Source organism: Prunus avium, chromosome 3, assembly GCF_965620075.1.
Source record: "Prunus avium chromosome 3, drPruAviu1.hap1.1, whole genome shotgun sequence".
NCBI lineage: Eukaryota > Viridiplantae > Streptophyta > Magnoliopsida > Rosales > Rosaceae > Prunus > Prunus avium.
The window spans coordinates 6,943,420-6,958,911 of record NC_142286.1 but is presented as its reverse complement, the minus strand read 5'-3'; the positions used below and the strand labels follow the sequence as shown (position 1 = coordinate 6,958,911).

At 34.4% G+C, this 15,492-nt stretch overlaps 3 protein-coding genes across 3 annotated transcripts; 2 read left to right on the top strand and 1 right to left on the bottom strand.

Annotated features, from left to right (window-relative positions):
* The first annotated feature begins 955 nt into the window (after positions 1 to 955).
* On the top strand, positions 956 to 3,635 carry LOC110750059 (coatomer subunit beta'-1-like). Its single transcript, XM_021950320.2, has 10 exons — positions 956 to 1,071; positions 1,539 to 1,559; positions 1,663 to 1,724; positions 1,817 to 1,871; positions 1,985 to 2,021; positions 2,103 to 2,428; positions 2,534 to 2,665; positions 2,786 to 2,934; positions 3,056 to 3,124; positions 3,322 to 3,635. Exons 1-10 carry the CDS (start codon positions 1,069 to 1,071, stop codon positions 3,389 to 3,391), a joined length of 924 nt encoding a protein of 307 aa, XP_021806012.2. The 5' UTR covers positions 956 to 1,068; the 3' UTR covers positions 3,392 to 3,635.
* A 785-nt stretch (positions 3,636 to 4,420) lies between these two features.
* LOC110750043 (Pectin lyase-like superfamily protein) lies at positions 4,421 to 7,680 on the bottom strand. The gene is made up of 9 exons (XM_088250311.1): positions 7,231 to 7,680; positions 6,613 to 6,744; positions 6,315 to 6,485; positions 6,202 to 6,222; positions 5,862 to 6,069; positions 5,568 to 5,649; positions 5,382 to 5,490; positions 5,126 to 5,242; positions 4,421 to 4,979 (listed from the first exon to the last, which is right to left on the bottom strand). Exons 1-9 carry the CDS (start codon positions 7,450 to 7,452, stop codon positions 4,653 to 4,655), a joined length of 1,389 nt encoding a protein of 462 aa, XP_088106437.1. The 5' UTR covers positions 7,453 to 7,680; the 3' UTR covers positions 4,421 to 4,652.
* Positions 7,681 to 8,033: 353 nt separating this feature from the next.
* On the top strand, positions 8,034 to 11,310 carry LOC110750068 (pentatricopeptide repeat-containing protein At1g08070, chloroplastic). The gene is made up of 2 exons (XM_021950331.2): positions 8,034 to 8,273; positions 9,437 to 11,310. Exon 2 carries the CDS (start codon positions 9,545 to 9,547, stop codon positions 11,276 to 11,278), a length of 1,734 nt encoding a protein of 577 aa, XP_021806023.1. The 5' UTR covers positions 8,034 to 8,273; positions 9,437 to 9,544; the 3' UTR covers positions 11,279 to 11,310.
* Positions 11,311 to 15,492: the final 4,182 nt, after the last annotated feature.

Genomic DNA, 15,492 nt, shown 5'->3' with positions numbered 1-15,492 from the left:
TTTTGGGGGGGGGGGGGGGGGCGGGGGAGAAGTGATATTTGACCGAAGTTTCAAGGGACATTGGTGCAATTAAGCCTACATATTATTCTCCTTTTTGAAGATTAATTAAAAAGTTAAAATTGCCCAAAGTTTATAAAATAAAATAAAAAAAGAATTCTACAGTTTATCAAGCTCATAACCTAAATACGTCATTATTCCACATGTGAAATGCACAAATGCCGTGAGAACTCTAAGGTGTCATTTTAGTGATGTGTCTCGGGCCTTCGAATTTTCAGGGTCAACCCTGATTAGTGAACAATTTTTTTCAATAATTAAAAAATGTAAAGCAACCTCAATGCAAGGAATCAGGGAAGTAGTGAATCAGTGTAGGAAGAATCATTTCAATTAAGTTGTTTACTAACCATAAGGAATCAACACAGGAATATAGTTGAATTCCATTGTTATTGTTTACTAATTCTCATTATTGTTTACTAAACTAATCCAGATTACACTAATTCATTGTTAATTAATTTGTAAATCTACTACTAATATTCTTTGGTGATTTCCAAAAAGTGTTAGTTATTTTAATAATAATGTTATCGATAAATGCATTATATATAATATACACACACTGGTTCCTCCCATCTTCTCATGATAATGACAAATACAAGGCAGATGCATGCGATTGCAATTTGCAACAGCTTTCAATACATGGGCATGAAGACTTGTATTCTATTCGACGTGTTGAAGTTTCAAAAGGTAAGCTTTGTGATGATTTGCCAATTGACCCTTAATTTTGTCCCATGTTACACCGTCAAAGAGAGGTTACTGAAACTTGCATCTGGACCGTCAATTATAATGGATAAAATGAATGGACCGCATCTAACACACTTGATGACAACATATGGGATATGGGTCTTTGACTTTTAGTATTGACATATGAACAGAAGTTTCCTTGGCTGCTAATTAAGCTTTTAGAATGCCATGCTATAAAAAGAGGTCATATATCTCATCTTCAATATCGCTCAAGTCATCACAAGCAATTTTGCATATCAATCATTATATATCCTTCCTGCTATTCACAAAAAAATGGTGAGTTTATTACTCCTTTTTTGCTCACATTGTTTCCCTTAATGTTGTGTTTCATCATGTTATGAGTCTTCCTATTAAGTATTTTTTTTCTCTTTGACGGGGAGGGAATACCTAGGCTTGTATGTCCCCGTCATGAAAAAAATATTAGGGAAACCACATTTATGTACCACCTTATGACTTGTGTAAATATGATTTTCCCAGTATTACGACATCACAAAATATGGAAAAATGGGGTTCGCTTCACCATTGCCAGACTTGTAGCTATATATGTTGGTAGAAACTATTTATTAGTCTAATATACAAGAAGACCAGAAGGAAATGGGGTTCAGGCTTATTCCAGTCTGACTCGGTCAAAAAGAAAAAAGTCATTTTGAATTATTGGACTATGCATGCGTATTATACTTGAAATTATTGGACTAACACATTTTTGTTTCAATTTTGCAACTGACAAATTTGGTGGGAAGCAGCCTCTTTCACTAACCATTGAGGTATGGCTATTCCCATATCTTTTTTTTAAAATAATTTTAATTTTATGGAAATAAGACGTGTTTCAATTTTGATTCTAAGCTGTTGTATTATTTTCTGGACCAGAAAGAATTTGCTCAAACCTCAGAAAGGGTTAAATCTGTGGATCAACATCCAACTGAGCCATGGTAATTTTCTACCTTCTTGACAATGCTGTTATGTTTTCTGCATCTCCTAACTTTGATTTTCATATTCTTATCATGTAATGATTTCTATGCAGGATTTTAGTAAGTTTGTATTCAGGAACTGTTTGTATCTGGAACTACCAGTCACAGGTGAGCCGTTGTTACTTTCACCATTAATATCAAACTCCTAATTACCCGATTTGGGATTTTCGTGCCTTTCAATAAATCTTCCCGATGGGGCTAACTTAATTTTACTGGTCCAGACCATGGAGAAGTCCTTCAAGGTCACTGAGTCACCAGGTACATGATTTTCTTTCATTTGTTCTTGATGTTGCCAACTGGTCATGACTTTGTATTTAACATCTGTTTTTGCGCTTGCAGTGAGGTCAGCCAAGTTCATAGCACGCGAAAACTGGATTGTCACCGCGTCTGATGACAAATACATTCGTGTATACAACTATGATACGATGGAAAAGATCAAAGAATATGAAGCCCACACAGACTTTATCAGGGGTGTTGCTGTCCATCCTACTCTACCATATCTGTTGTCATGTTCTGATGACAAGGTTATAAAGCTTTGGGATTGGGACAGGGATTGGTCAAGTACTCAGATCTTCGAGGGGCATTCGCACTATGTGATGCAAGTGGCATTTAATCCGAAAGACACCAATACTTTTGCTAGTGCATCGCTTGATGGCACCATTAAGGTATTGAAGGCACTGTTAATTTGTTGCAAATTACTTAACTGCAATATTGCTGGTGTCATGACCTTTGTGACACTTAAATTTTTACAATGTCCTGTTTCATTGTAGATATGGAACATTGGTTCTCCTACCGCAGAGTTTACCTTAGATGGCCACTCAAAAGGAGTTAATTGCATCGATTACTTCAGTCGCGGGGATAAACCATATCTATTGAGTGGCTCAGATGACTTTACTGCTAAGGTTTGGGACCAAATGCTGGTTATCAGCTTTCTGTTTAGCTCTATAAGTACAGTGTACGATGATGATGCGTATGCGTGTCATACTAATTTGAATTTTATTTGTAAATTTTTTTGGCAACAGGTATGGGACATTGAAACAAAAAGTTGTGTGCAAACTCTAGAAGGTCATGCGCACAATGTAACAGCTGTATGTGTTCATGCTGAGCTTCCCATAATAATTACAGTTTCTGAGGATGGGAACATTCACATATGGAATGCAACCACTTTTAGGTAACTTCTGAACCAAACTACTTACATTACAAATTAAATTGACTCAGTTTTCTGTTTAATTCTTGCTATTGCATCGCTTTGATCGAAACTCATGTTGTAAACGATTCTTGTTGTATCACAGGCTAGAGAACAAATTGAACTATGCTCTTGAAAGAGTATGGGCCATTGGACACTTGAAAGGATCAAACAAGTAAGTTTCTGTTTTGTTCTTTCTTGTGGGTTAAGATGTGTATCTGAGAGGATGATTTTTCGAGTAACCGTTTGATATACAAGCATGTAAATGTGGCAAAGGACTCTCAATTTGTTGCCCTTAGCTTGTTAGGATTTGTTTTATTGCATTGTTTTACCAGCATATTTATCAAAATATACTTTCCTTGCCTCCTACAGGGTTGCATTTGGTTTTGACAAAGGAACCATTGTGGTTAAAATGAATGGCTCTCATACTTGGGATTGTTGACCTCCAAGCTTAGAAGGAAAGGTTGAAGGAATAAAGACATCGAATGCTGCGCAATTTGTACTGTGTTTTCTGAAGTAGTTAGACTAAAGGAATAATTAATTTCACTTAAAACTTGCTGCTCCTGCTATTACTGTTGTATGATTCGCAAATAAAACTTATCTTTGTGTGTTTTGTAGTATATCCCAGGAGGGAACATGTTGTAAGGATTAATCGAAATGGAATATATGTGTTCTTTAACAAATTACATTGGTGCAGATAGTAGATTCAGTAAAATACATATATAAAAATTACCAGTAATAAAACCCTTTATGTTCTTCCCAGAAAGTAGTTGGTGACTGTTGTTTACACCACCGTAACAATTTAGCAATATGAGAGACGAAAAGTAAAGTTTGGTCTTAGTCCAGGACCATTGCTACAATTTAGCCATTTTGTTATTTGCAAAAGTTTTTATGTATGAAATCATCAAATTTTTGGATGTAGAATAAATGAAAATGGGTTTTGTGAAAACAAATTGAAACCTCAGAGAGTGTTCATGTAATTTTTAAAACCTCAGGGGGTGTTAGTGTAACTAACTCAATTAACAATTTACAAGGAGTGGACTTGAATTTGAATGCAAAGGAGCAGACATGACAAACTGGCATAACTCACATAATGCATTAATTTGATTATTATGTTTTACTATTCAATGTTTACCCAACTCCTTCCTTTGCCCCTTATTTTACAAAATTAAACTCTTCTTTCTCAGTTGTCATCGGTTCAGTGCTTTTTAAGGTATTCTTTTGTTTCTTTAAATTGTAAATATCATCAGGAAGTTCAGTTGGCCATTCCCAAACTATTCCCTTCTTAAAATTCGTAAACACTTTTTCTCTCTTTTCGTGCGAATAAAGAAACCAGTTGCACATTTCATCATAAGCTTCTTAACCATGAACATTGCAGAACATACCACAGAACCAAAACACGCAACACACAGACGAATAACAAAAAAATCTCTCTCCGAAAAGTTTATTTTTTTTACAATATACATAAATATATAGAAACAAAGTTTATTAGTCATAAGAGGAATATAATATGTACAATTTATTTCAACGCATGGATTTCACCATCATCAAGGTCTCTTTTCTTCGAACACATTTGTTAAAGTGGGATAAACAAGGAAAAATTGCTTCAAGGATCCCATATGCCTTCAAGAACAAGATGAATTCCAAAAAATAAAAATAAAATCCAATCTATAAACTATATAGGTAGATATTTACCACAAATTCTATTGGGTTGCCCTTCCTCCATAGTCCAGATTGGCTAACCTCTGTGAATGAATGGTCTGTGGATTGACTTTCTGCTTAATGAAGTTTTCACTACTCGAAAAACTTGAAAAGCAAGCGGGTGGGTTGACTGAACCCGAACTTGAGCCCTGAGCTTCCCAGCAAAGAGATCTTGTGACTCCCCCAATGGATGATTGAAGCTGAATATCTTCTAAATATAATCCTTCACATGGAGAGTCATCACTGCAAGCAAAACTTATTGCTTCTTCTGTAGCAGAAGTCCCTTTAATGTTCACGAAGGATATATTCTCCACCTTTACTGCTGAACTCTGCATTTTCTCAGGATTCGGATGTTAGTATGTTGTAGATTGGATAGCTCAAAAAATATATGATGAGGGAGTGGTGTCTAACGCTCTTTGTTTTGCCTGGAGAATTAAGAACCCTCTCCATGCTAAGTACGATACGAATTCCATACCTGATTTAGACATGGCAGCAAAGAGTCGCAATAATATTGATCTATTATTATCGGATTTGATACATTGTCCATCAACACATTCCGGAATGCAATGTTAGAGGCAAAACCACTACCTCCCTGATGAAGGTGTCAGAAAAATCAATTTCAATCAACTACATATTAGTTCAGATCAAGAGAAAAGAAAAGGAGAAAAAAGAAAAAAGGTACATATGCCTCGTGTGTGCATGTGAACAGAGAACTTAGAGAATAAAATTACCTGCCATGTTTTGATCCTCACTCCATTGTCCGTGTTAGACAGGAATGCTGCATCAACCAATACATCATGCACTTGTGACCAAGAGTTTGACTTTCCCAAGCTTCCAATGCTTAAGAAGGCATTTGAAAATTAGTAAGGTGTACGTATGATTCCCAGAGTGAAGCCTAAATGAAAGTAAAGATTTACCTTATGCCATGACCAGGGCCACAAGCAATATTTATAATCCGGATTCGTGAAGAATTGCTGACTATTGAAATGCAGTCATCTCCTGGATTGAGTATAAGGACTTGATGTAAGATAATGAATGAGTTACAACTTACAATGCATATAGATATGCAAACTGGCACAAAAATCAACATCTAATTGCTAAAGGTAACAAGTAACAACCTTCTCTGCAACAACTTGAAAAAAAGATATACTTCTAGGATCAAGAACACTGAATAGATTTAAATTTAGCAACAGTTTCCTTGGATAACTGACCTGTTCTTATTATGCTGTTCTTGACTTCAACACCCCTTGATGCACTAATGTGGATTCCATCAGTATTGGGACTAACAGCAGGGGCCATCACTCTGAGATTGGATGCCACTACCCGCATACAGTTAGTGAATGCCAAGTGCATTTGTTGACTATTGACAATCATAAGATCCTTGACCTTCAAATTCTTGCACCTATGGAATGTAACTGCCTGGAATGTATTTGATATCCCAAATTAAGGCTATGAAACCATCAGAGACAAGAAACTTATAACGGAAGTAAAATGAAAACAATATGAGAAGAAACGAAACACTGCTTGCTCATAAAATAAGAAAGCACTAACCGTTGGAGCATGTCGACATGGCTGCCACAAACAAGTTCAAGCTAGTTTTAGACAGATGCAGGTAGAATCGTCTTTAAATGAAACATAAGTTTACAGGTTCAAGAGAGCAATACATTTGTTGAGTTGGTCTTGCAAGACCGAGCCCACCACTCCTGCCCCATCCCATTGATTCTCCCTCCCCCTTCTAGGGTAAGGTGGTTCACTCCATGGAAATAAAGCCACTTACGTGGATTCAAACCAATCCAAGCATCCGGATCTTTGGGAGCAACAATGGTACCAGAGATCTATAAAGACATGCAGTCTATTAAAGTGAATGCAGATAATTTTGAATGACAAATATCAACCGAACAATAGATACATTATCATCTAAATGCTGCTAATTAGAAGGGATGTAAGAGAATTGAATCATACCATTAAAGTAACCTTTGATCTACACGGTCCAGCAATATCGACAGGGTGGACAAGGTAAGTGCTTCCAACAGGAATTACAATTCTCGTGCGCATGGGCAATGAACAAGCTATTTCCCAAGCATTTTTGAAAGCCTGAAGGGAATGGGAAAAAATATCATTCCTGGACACGGGACTTCACTAATAGGTTTGTGCAAAATAATGCAAAAGAATGGTGCCTGCTAAATTCTAACAAAATGAGGCTCCATAGCTATCTCATCAAGCATAAACGCCTGTCGATGTCCTACATAAGTTATATATTAAGTGATTTAATTCTGCAGCAAACTTTGAATATCTGGGGATTTAATAGCAAATTTCTTAAGTCAATCATGGTTCTGCAAAATGGGCACAATGCAATTTCAGTTCAATTCACAACTCTACCTACCCAAATAGACAATGAATTGTAATCACTCAGTTCATAAATTGAGCCATTGAAACAACACTAAGTAACAATGTCATCATTCTTACACCCAAAATTAGAATTTCCAAAACCCAGAAAAGGAAAGAAAATGGAGACATAATTAGTAGATGATCACTATATACACATTAAAAGCTAGCACAGAAAGAACAGAAATTTGTAACCTTAGAGTCATCAGTGATGCCATCTCCTTTTGCACCAAAATCACCAACAAAAAGAACCCTCTTGGATTTGGGTCGGGTTCTGGTTGACCCGGATTGTGGGAGCTGTAAGAAAGAGTCAAAATTTTCTCCATTTGCAGTATTTGAGCTAACCAGCAGAAAGAGCATGTGAATAAGAACAATTATACATTTTGAAGCAGTTGGGCAAGATCTAATGCTTCTCATTGTGTCAGAACATGACAGACAGATCTGAAGATTTCCATCAACACATTGGAGAATCTTAATAGCTCAGAAAGACACAAAGGTAAGTTTTAATTTAATTACTCAAAAATGCAAGTGTCGGTCTTTGTTTATCGGATTATAAAAAAAATAACAAAAAATAAAAAGTCGCAAGTGACTTTATTGGCATCAGCATGTGAATGAGATTCTTAATTTATAGGACATTTTCCACTCATGAGAGATATGAGTGATATCATATGTGTTCATGCGGAACCATAATTTGGCAATCAGATATTCTCATTTTGATTGGGCTCGAATAACGGGCTTAACCCATGGGTTGGCCCAAATTGATATAAGATTCTTCTTCAACTGAATATTAATAATAGATATTTATAAAAATACCCAATTCTAAACATGTATTTATAAAAATACCCAATCCTAAATTTGGGTATGTTTATAAATGAGTTTTGAGTGTGTGTAATGATGAGTTTTTGGTATGTTTATAAAGTGTTTTAGGTGTTGGGTATTTTTATAATTTCAGCCCCCATTTTTTGTATTTTAGTGAAACTCCCTATTAATAATTCATCGTCGACCCTGTCGTCTGCAGCTCCCATGGCTTCCACTTCCCGCAACACTAGCCTGCTATAGAAAGTGCTGCAACTCTCTCTCTCTCTCTCTCAGATTTCCACTTTGTCTTTACTGTCTTTCCTGGAGAATCCATTGAAGAGTTCCGATAACACTAAGCTAGCGTTCACACCAAAGAAGCCACTGAGCAAGAGATTAGAATCTACGAAGTTGAATCGGAAGCTTCCATTCAGGCCCTGGAGGTTTGTTATTTTTGGTTTGATTTCATTTGTTACTTTTGTGCATTCTTGGTTGATTTCATGTAGTTTTTTTTTTTCTTTTCTGAATTGATTGTATTTGCCTGTTGTTTTTATGTTGTGAAATAGTGTAATTACTGATAATGTGGATGCAATTACTTAATTTTTTTATAAAAAAAATCTAATTCTCATTTAAGCATGATATTCCATAAAAATGTGGATGATTTGCGTAGAGCTTACTTTTATTGGTAATTTTAGAGATGGGTAAAAATGAATCAAGGAATCATGTGCTTTGCCTATCAATTCACACAGGGCAGGAAAAATGAAATTGTAAAGCAAGCTGATCAAATCATCTTAAACAGGCTTTCCTATGGTTAATGAATTTACTTCAAGGAATGTTCTTCCCATTGCTCTTCAGTAAAATACTCAATACAAAAGCTCTCAAATAGTTATATTTGGAGATGATGATTGGTACCGTTAAATACGCACGGGCTGCACCACTATATAAACAGTTTAGGCTCCATACCTGTTTTGTTTTAATTCAAGTGACACAGGAAACTATCTTGATTTCTGTAGGTTAGCCTTCTGTTCCCACAATGCGCATTCATTTGATTTAATTCTGTTGATACCATACTATCCTATACCACCTGTTAATATGCCCTGTTCATCAACAAACATGAAACATTTGCCTCACTCTATAATTTTAGTTTGAGATTGGAAGTCACAGATCTGTAATAGATGTATAATGCTCTGAACCATATTGTTTTGCTCTTTTCTTATTAGAGCTTTACTGGAACTATTCAATTGTGTGCTCTTTTGCATGCTTGTTATTCTTTTTCGTGTTACACGCATAAGACTGCTATTATTTTTTCTTCAGGTTGGCATCTTGAAACAGATTTGATTGCTTTTCGGTGCTTATGGGGCGGATCATTTGTGTTTTATAACTAGTGCTGCCCCATGAGCATCATTCAGAATGCTTAGACTGATATATCAAATTTTCAAGTGGTTTTAGGACTTATCTTACAGTTTATGGCCACTGCCTTCCAAAACTGATTGCAGTTATTTCATCTTTCATTTTTTTCCTTCTTTCTTATTTGGGTGTTTTTTTTTATTTTTTATAATAATTTTTAATAATAATAAAAAATTCTAATTCTTGTGTCTGACCCCAGGTTTCAGGCTGCTCAGGAGTGCATGCGCCTTGGACTACAAAATAGAGATATGTGCCTTGGACTATGAAAGTTGCACAGTCCAAAACTTAAAACCAATGCCAAAATTTCATGTGTGCTTATTCCGTCCGTCCACTCCTAAGAAAACTCAAACCTATTACTTCTGTCCCATTTCACTTCTGTCCCAGGAACTACCATTCCCTCCCTTTTAACTACTTTTTTAACTCTTGCTCTTCTCTTTCAGACCTTAAGTGCATCCATGCTCTAATCTTCCAACATGGATCCAACCAAAACCTTCTCCTCTCCACAAAGCTTGTTACTTTGGCATCTTCCATGGCCCCTACCATGGACTATGCACGAAAACTGTTCGACACAATGCCCGAAAGGGATGCATTTCTTTGGAACACTTTGATCAGGGGTTATGCTGATCGGGGTCCTTGCCATGAAGCCATAGTTTTGTACAGAAACATGCATCACAGTGGGTTGTCCCCTGATAACTATACTTTCCCTTTTGTGGTTCGCTCCTGCACAGTGCAGTTGGCTTTGAGGGAAGGGAAAGAAGTGCATTGTAACGTTATTAAATATGGGTTTCATTCAGATGTGTTTGTTCAGAGCTCTTTGGTCAGTATGTATGCACAAAGCGGTGAAACTTTGAACTCAGAGATTATTTTCAGTGACATGATTGTGAAGAACATAGTTTCTTGGACTGCGATGATAGCAGGCTATGTGCAAAATGGGTTCTACAGAGAAGGGTTATCTGTTTTGCGAGATATGGTTGCTTCAGGGACCCAACCAAATGTGGTTACGCTGGTCAGCATCCTCCCTGCTTGTGCTAGTTTAAAATTTTTGGATTTAGGAAAACTAATCCATGGTTTCGGAATTAAAGTTGGTGTTGACTCAGATATGGCACTCATGAATGCTTTGATTGCATTTTATGGTAAGTGTGGGAATCTTGACACGGCAAGATCTTTATTCAAAGGGATGGTAGTAAGAAACCTGGTCTCGTGGAATGCAATGATCGCCGCTTATGAACAGAACAATGCAGGGACTGATGCAATAAAGCTCTTTCGTAGGATGCAAACTGAAAATGTAGAGTATGACTATATCACAATAGTCAGTGTTATTTCAGCCTGTGCTAGCTTGGGTGCACTGAACACTGGTAGATGGTTGCATGAGCTGGCTCGAATGAAAGGCTTTGGAACCAATGCTTCAATCACAAATGTACTCATTGACATGTATGCGAAGTGCGGGAACATAGACCTGGCCAAGGATGTATTTCAGGGATTGCCTGATAAAAGTGTTGTGTCCTGGACATCTATAATAGGGGCTTGTGCATCTCATGGTCATGGGGACGATGCTCTCATGCTTTTCTCTATGATGAAAGAACAGGGTACCAAACCAAATAGTTTCACTTTCACTGCTGTTTTGACTGCTTGTAGGCATGCGGGTCTAGTAGAAGAAGGGAGAAAGCACTTTGAGAGCATGATTAAAGACTACTCGATCTCCCCTGGTGTAGAGCACTATGCTTGTATGGTTGATCTTCTTGGTCGTGCTGGTTGCTTGCTTGAGGCATATAAGTTTATTGAGACGATGCCGGTTGAGCCAGATGCAGGTGTGTGGGGAGCTTTACTAAGTGCTTGCAGGATACATGGCAATGTTGAGCTAGCCGAACTTGTGGTAGCCCGCCTGTCCCGTTTAGATACTCAAACTGTTACATCCTACGTACTTATGTCAAATATATACGCTGAAGCTAGTAGGTGGGAAGACGAAGCTAGGTTGAGGAACTTGATGAGAAAAAAGTTGTTGAAAAAGTTACCTGGGCAAAGTTTTGTTGAGGTAAATTGAAAATTTTATGCCTTTCTATCAGGTTCAAGATCTCTGGCATCTTGTCTGACTTAAATTAATTGGATTATTTTCATCACTAAAGATCCCCGTCATATTTTTTATGAAACAATATAAAATTACAAAGATCCTGAGGAATTCCAATATTCCAATTATATTTTAGAGCTATAGAAGCCGGAAAATTAGAAAATCAAACAGATGGTTGTGCAAATTCATGTCCTTCAGCATATGAAGCGGATTGTATGTGTATATATAAAACAACGGACTGTATACGTATATGTAAAACAACACACTCATACGTTTTTAAACACGATAGATTGTTGGGTGTACATGTATAACCACCCCTACAAAACTAACATTATTTCCATAAAAGTTTATATAAACAAAGGTATGCTTAATTTCATGAGACACATGTGCACAATGTAATAGACTCAACGGAGCACATTTATGTTCATCTTTTTCTGTTCTCTAATGAAATTTTCGGCATTAGTAGTTGGTGGATCCTGCTTTTTTTATTTTTTTGTGACAGTTCGTGATGGATGGCCGCATCCCAGCAGATCAGTTTGTTAAAGAAGATCCCATCCAGAATGCTAACACTTTGGACATTTTCTTATGTGAAATAAGAGAGAAGAAAATCAGTATAAACAAATCAGTTTAGAGAATTTATTTCAACAAGAAACGTGTTTTTAATTAAATTCTTAAAGAAACAATTTTGCATGAGCTAATCTTATGAGAATAATTTTTATGTAACGAGAATATTACTATAATGGTACATCAAATCAATTACGCATTGCCATATGAGAAAGTATAAACACCTAGCAGTCCATAATTGACTTGAGATGCGTCTCAAATCTAAGGCATAACACAATTAAATGTGCCTTTAATGAATACTTAGATGCTACAAACTACAAATTTTCGCCATTAGTAATATTTTACAATAATTTATTTTAAAATTTTAATATATATTATTTTTAATCAATAATATGTGGAAATTATGTGTATAATACGTGAAGCTTGCGTGTATTATTGAAAATTTTGTAAAATGAATGAGTATTAGACATGAAAAATACATACATACATGTATTTTATGTTCGCTTTTCATACATAAAAAATAAATAAAAAACTTGTATTTTACCAAGTCTATAAGACGTGTATGGAAAAATGTAGTATTATTAAAAAATACATATTTACATGTATAATACGAATATTTAACTGGAAAAATATACGGATAATTACTCTCTAGAAAAAATCAACATGGAGTATCATAAGAGTATTATATGGAAAATGAAAGTATTATTGAGAAATATGTACGTACATGTATAATACGAGATTAAATGGAAAATACAAAATTCTTTATACAAATAATAACCCTGGGAATACTATTAATATGAATAAATATAAATAAAAAAAACGGAGTAGAGCCGCGCGGCTATACCATTAATTTGAATAAATATAAAACAAATGGAGTATAGCCGATTATTTTGAAAAAAAACATTAACAAAATTAAAAAAAGCACGGAGTGCTATACTATTAATTTGAATAAATATTTTTAAAAATGGAGTATAGCCGGTTGGCTATACTATTTATTTTTAAAAAAGAAAAAAGACCTAGTATGGCCGCATGGTCATACTATTTATTAGAAAAATGATAATTTTGGCAAGTCACAACTGAAAATTTTCGCCATTATGTAATATTTTAATATATATTATTTTTTAATCAATAATATGTGGAAATTATGTGTATAATATGTGAAGCTTGTGTGTATAATTGAAAACTTTGTGAAAAAAAATGTGTATTAAACAATGAAAAATACATACATACGTGTATTTTATGTTTGTTTTCTATAAATAAATAAAAACAACTTGTATGTTACTGAGTTTTTAATACGTGTACAGAAAACGGAAGTATTATTAAAAAAATACATAGCCGATCGGCTATACTATTAATGTGAATAAAAGTTTACACACGGCATATGGCCGCACGGCTATACTATTAAGTCGATAAAAATTTGAACACGCGGCGTATAGCCGACCGGCTATACTATTAATCTAAATAAATATTAAAAAATGGAGTCGAGCCGGGTGGCTATACTATTTATTTATAAAAAAAAAGCTAGTATGGCCGCACGGTCGTACTATTTATTAAAAAAAATGATAATTTTGGCAAGTTACAACTGAACATTTTCACCATTAAAAACACACGGAGTACAGGCGGGCGGCTATAAATTTGATTAAAAGTTTGAAAATCACGGAGTATAGCCGGGCGGCTATACGGTTTACTTTAAAAATGAAAAGAAAAAAGACCTAGTATAGCCGCATCCGCATGGGCCTACTATTTATTAGAAGAATAATAATTTTAGCTAGTTACAACCGAAAATTCTGGCCATTATGTAATATTTTACGATCATTTGTTTTAATATTTTAATATATATTTTCTTTCATCAATAGTATGTGGAAATTATGTGTATGATACGTGAAGTTTGTGTGTATTATTGAAACATTTGACATGTTAAATAAATATTTTTTTTAAAAACAGAGTATAGTTGCACGGCTGCTATACTATTATGACATGTTTCCTAATCCGTAATTAGATTAGGGGGAATTGAATTGAGGAGAATTAGATTCCGAATTCCTATTGAAGTTGTTTACTACACCATATGGATTGAGCGGAGTTAGATTTCGGATTCCTATTGAAGTTGTTTACTAAACCATATGAAATTGGGGTAGGAGTGGTACTAATTACGCAAATGTCCTCGTGGTTGGGTTTAAGTAGATGACAAATTTGAAATTTTGAATATTGTGTGAGGATATAATGGGTAAAAAAAGATCAATTCCTAATGGGTTAGTTCTCCATAAATTAGAAGACCACCTCCCACCCAAGAATTGAATTCCTCCAAAATCAGGAATTTAATTCCTAATTTTGTGTGGGCCCCACTTACTTTTCAATTCTTTGATGTAAAGTAAACGCAGGAATCCTCCATATGCGGAATTCAATTCATAATGAGAATTCCAATTCCTGATTAGTAAACACACTATTATATTAAAAAAAAACTCACGGAGTATACGATTTACTTTATAATAATAAAAATACCTAGTATGGCCACACAGTATTTATTAGAAAAATGATAATTTTGGACATTATGTAATATTTTACAATATTTTATTTTAATATTTTATTTTTCATCAATAATATGTGAAAATTATGTGCATAATAAGTGAAGTTTGTGTGTATTATTATTATTATTTTAAACATATATTAAACATGAAAAATATGTACATACGTGTATTTTATGTTTGCATTTTATAAATAATAAAAAATCTGTATTTTAACGAGCCTACCACGTGTACGGAAATAGGAAGTATTATTGAAAACTACATATGTACATGTATAATATGAGTATTTAACGGGAAAACATACGGATAATAACTCTACAAAAAATTAACATGAAGTATTATACGAGTATCATATGGACAATGTTAGTGTTATTGAGAAATATATACATACATATATAATATGAGTTTTAAACGGAAAATACTAAATTGTTTATACGAATAATAACACTATAAATACTATTAAAATGAATAAATATTTAAAAACGAGTATAGCCGCGCGGCCAAACTATTAAGTTGAATAAATATTTAAAAACAGAGTATAGCCTTACGGCTAGACTATAAATTTGATTAAAAATTTGAAAAACACGTAGTATAGCCGATCGGCTATACAAAAGATTTGTAAAAATATTAGAAAGTGGAGTATAGCCGCGCGGCTATCCTATTTACTTTAAAAAAGAAAAACAAAAAAGACCTAGTGTGCCCGCACGATCGTACTATTTATTAGAAAAGTGATAATTGTTTCAATTATGTAATATTTTACAATTTTTTATTTTTTATTTTATTTTATTTAATTTTTCATCAATAATATGTGAAAATTATGTGTATAATAAGTGAAGTTTGTGCGTATTATTGAATTTTTTATTATAAAAATAAACATATATTAAACGTGAAAAATACATACATACATGTATTTTTTGTTTGCATTTTATAAATTAAAAAAACTTATATTTTACCGAGCCTTTAAGACGTGTACTGAAATTGGAAGTATTATTGAAAAATACATACATACGTGTATAATATGAGTATTTAATGGGAAAACATATGGATAATAACTCTAGAAAAAATCAACATGAAGTATTATACAAGTATTATATGGAAAATGTT

Coding starts and splice junctions, on each gene's coding strand:
- LOC110750059 (XM_021950320.2), top strand. Junction 2,935..3,055: donor TGGAATGCAACCACTTTTAG/GTAACTTCTGAA, acceptor GTTGTATCACAG/GCTAGAGAACAAATTGAACT. Junction 3,125..3,321: donor CACTTGAAAGGATCAAACAA/GTAAGTTTCTGT, acceptor TGCCTCCTACAG/GGTTGCATTTGGTTTTGACA.
- LOC110750043 (XM_088250311.1), bottom strand. CDS start 7,452: ATGAGAAGCATTAGATCTTGCCCAACTGCTTCAAAATGTATAATTGTT. Junction 5,650..5,861: donor GAACAGCATAATAAGAACAG/GTCAGTTATCCA, acceptor TACTCAATCCAG/GAGATGACTGCATTTCAATA. Junction 5,243..5,381: donor TGAGGATCAAAACATGGCAG/GTAATTTTATTC, acceptor CACCTTCATCAG/GGAGGTAGTGGTTTTGCCTC.
- LOC110750068 (XM_021950331.2), top strand. CDS start 9,545: ATGTGTGCTTATTCCGTCCGTCCACTCCTAAGAAAACTCAAACCTATT.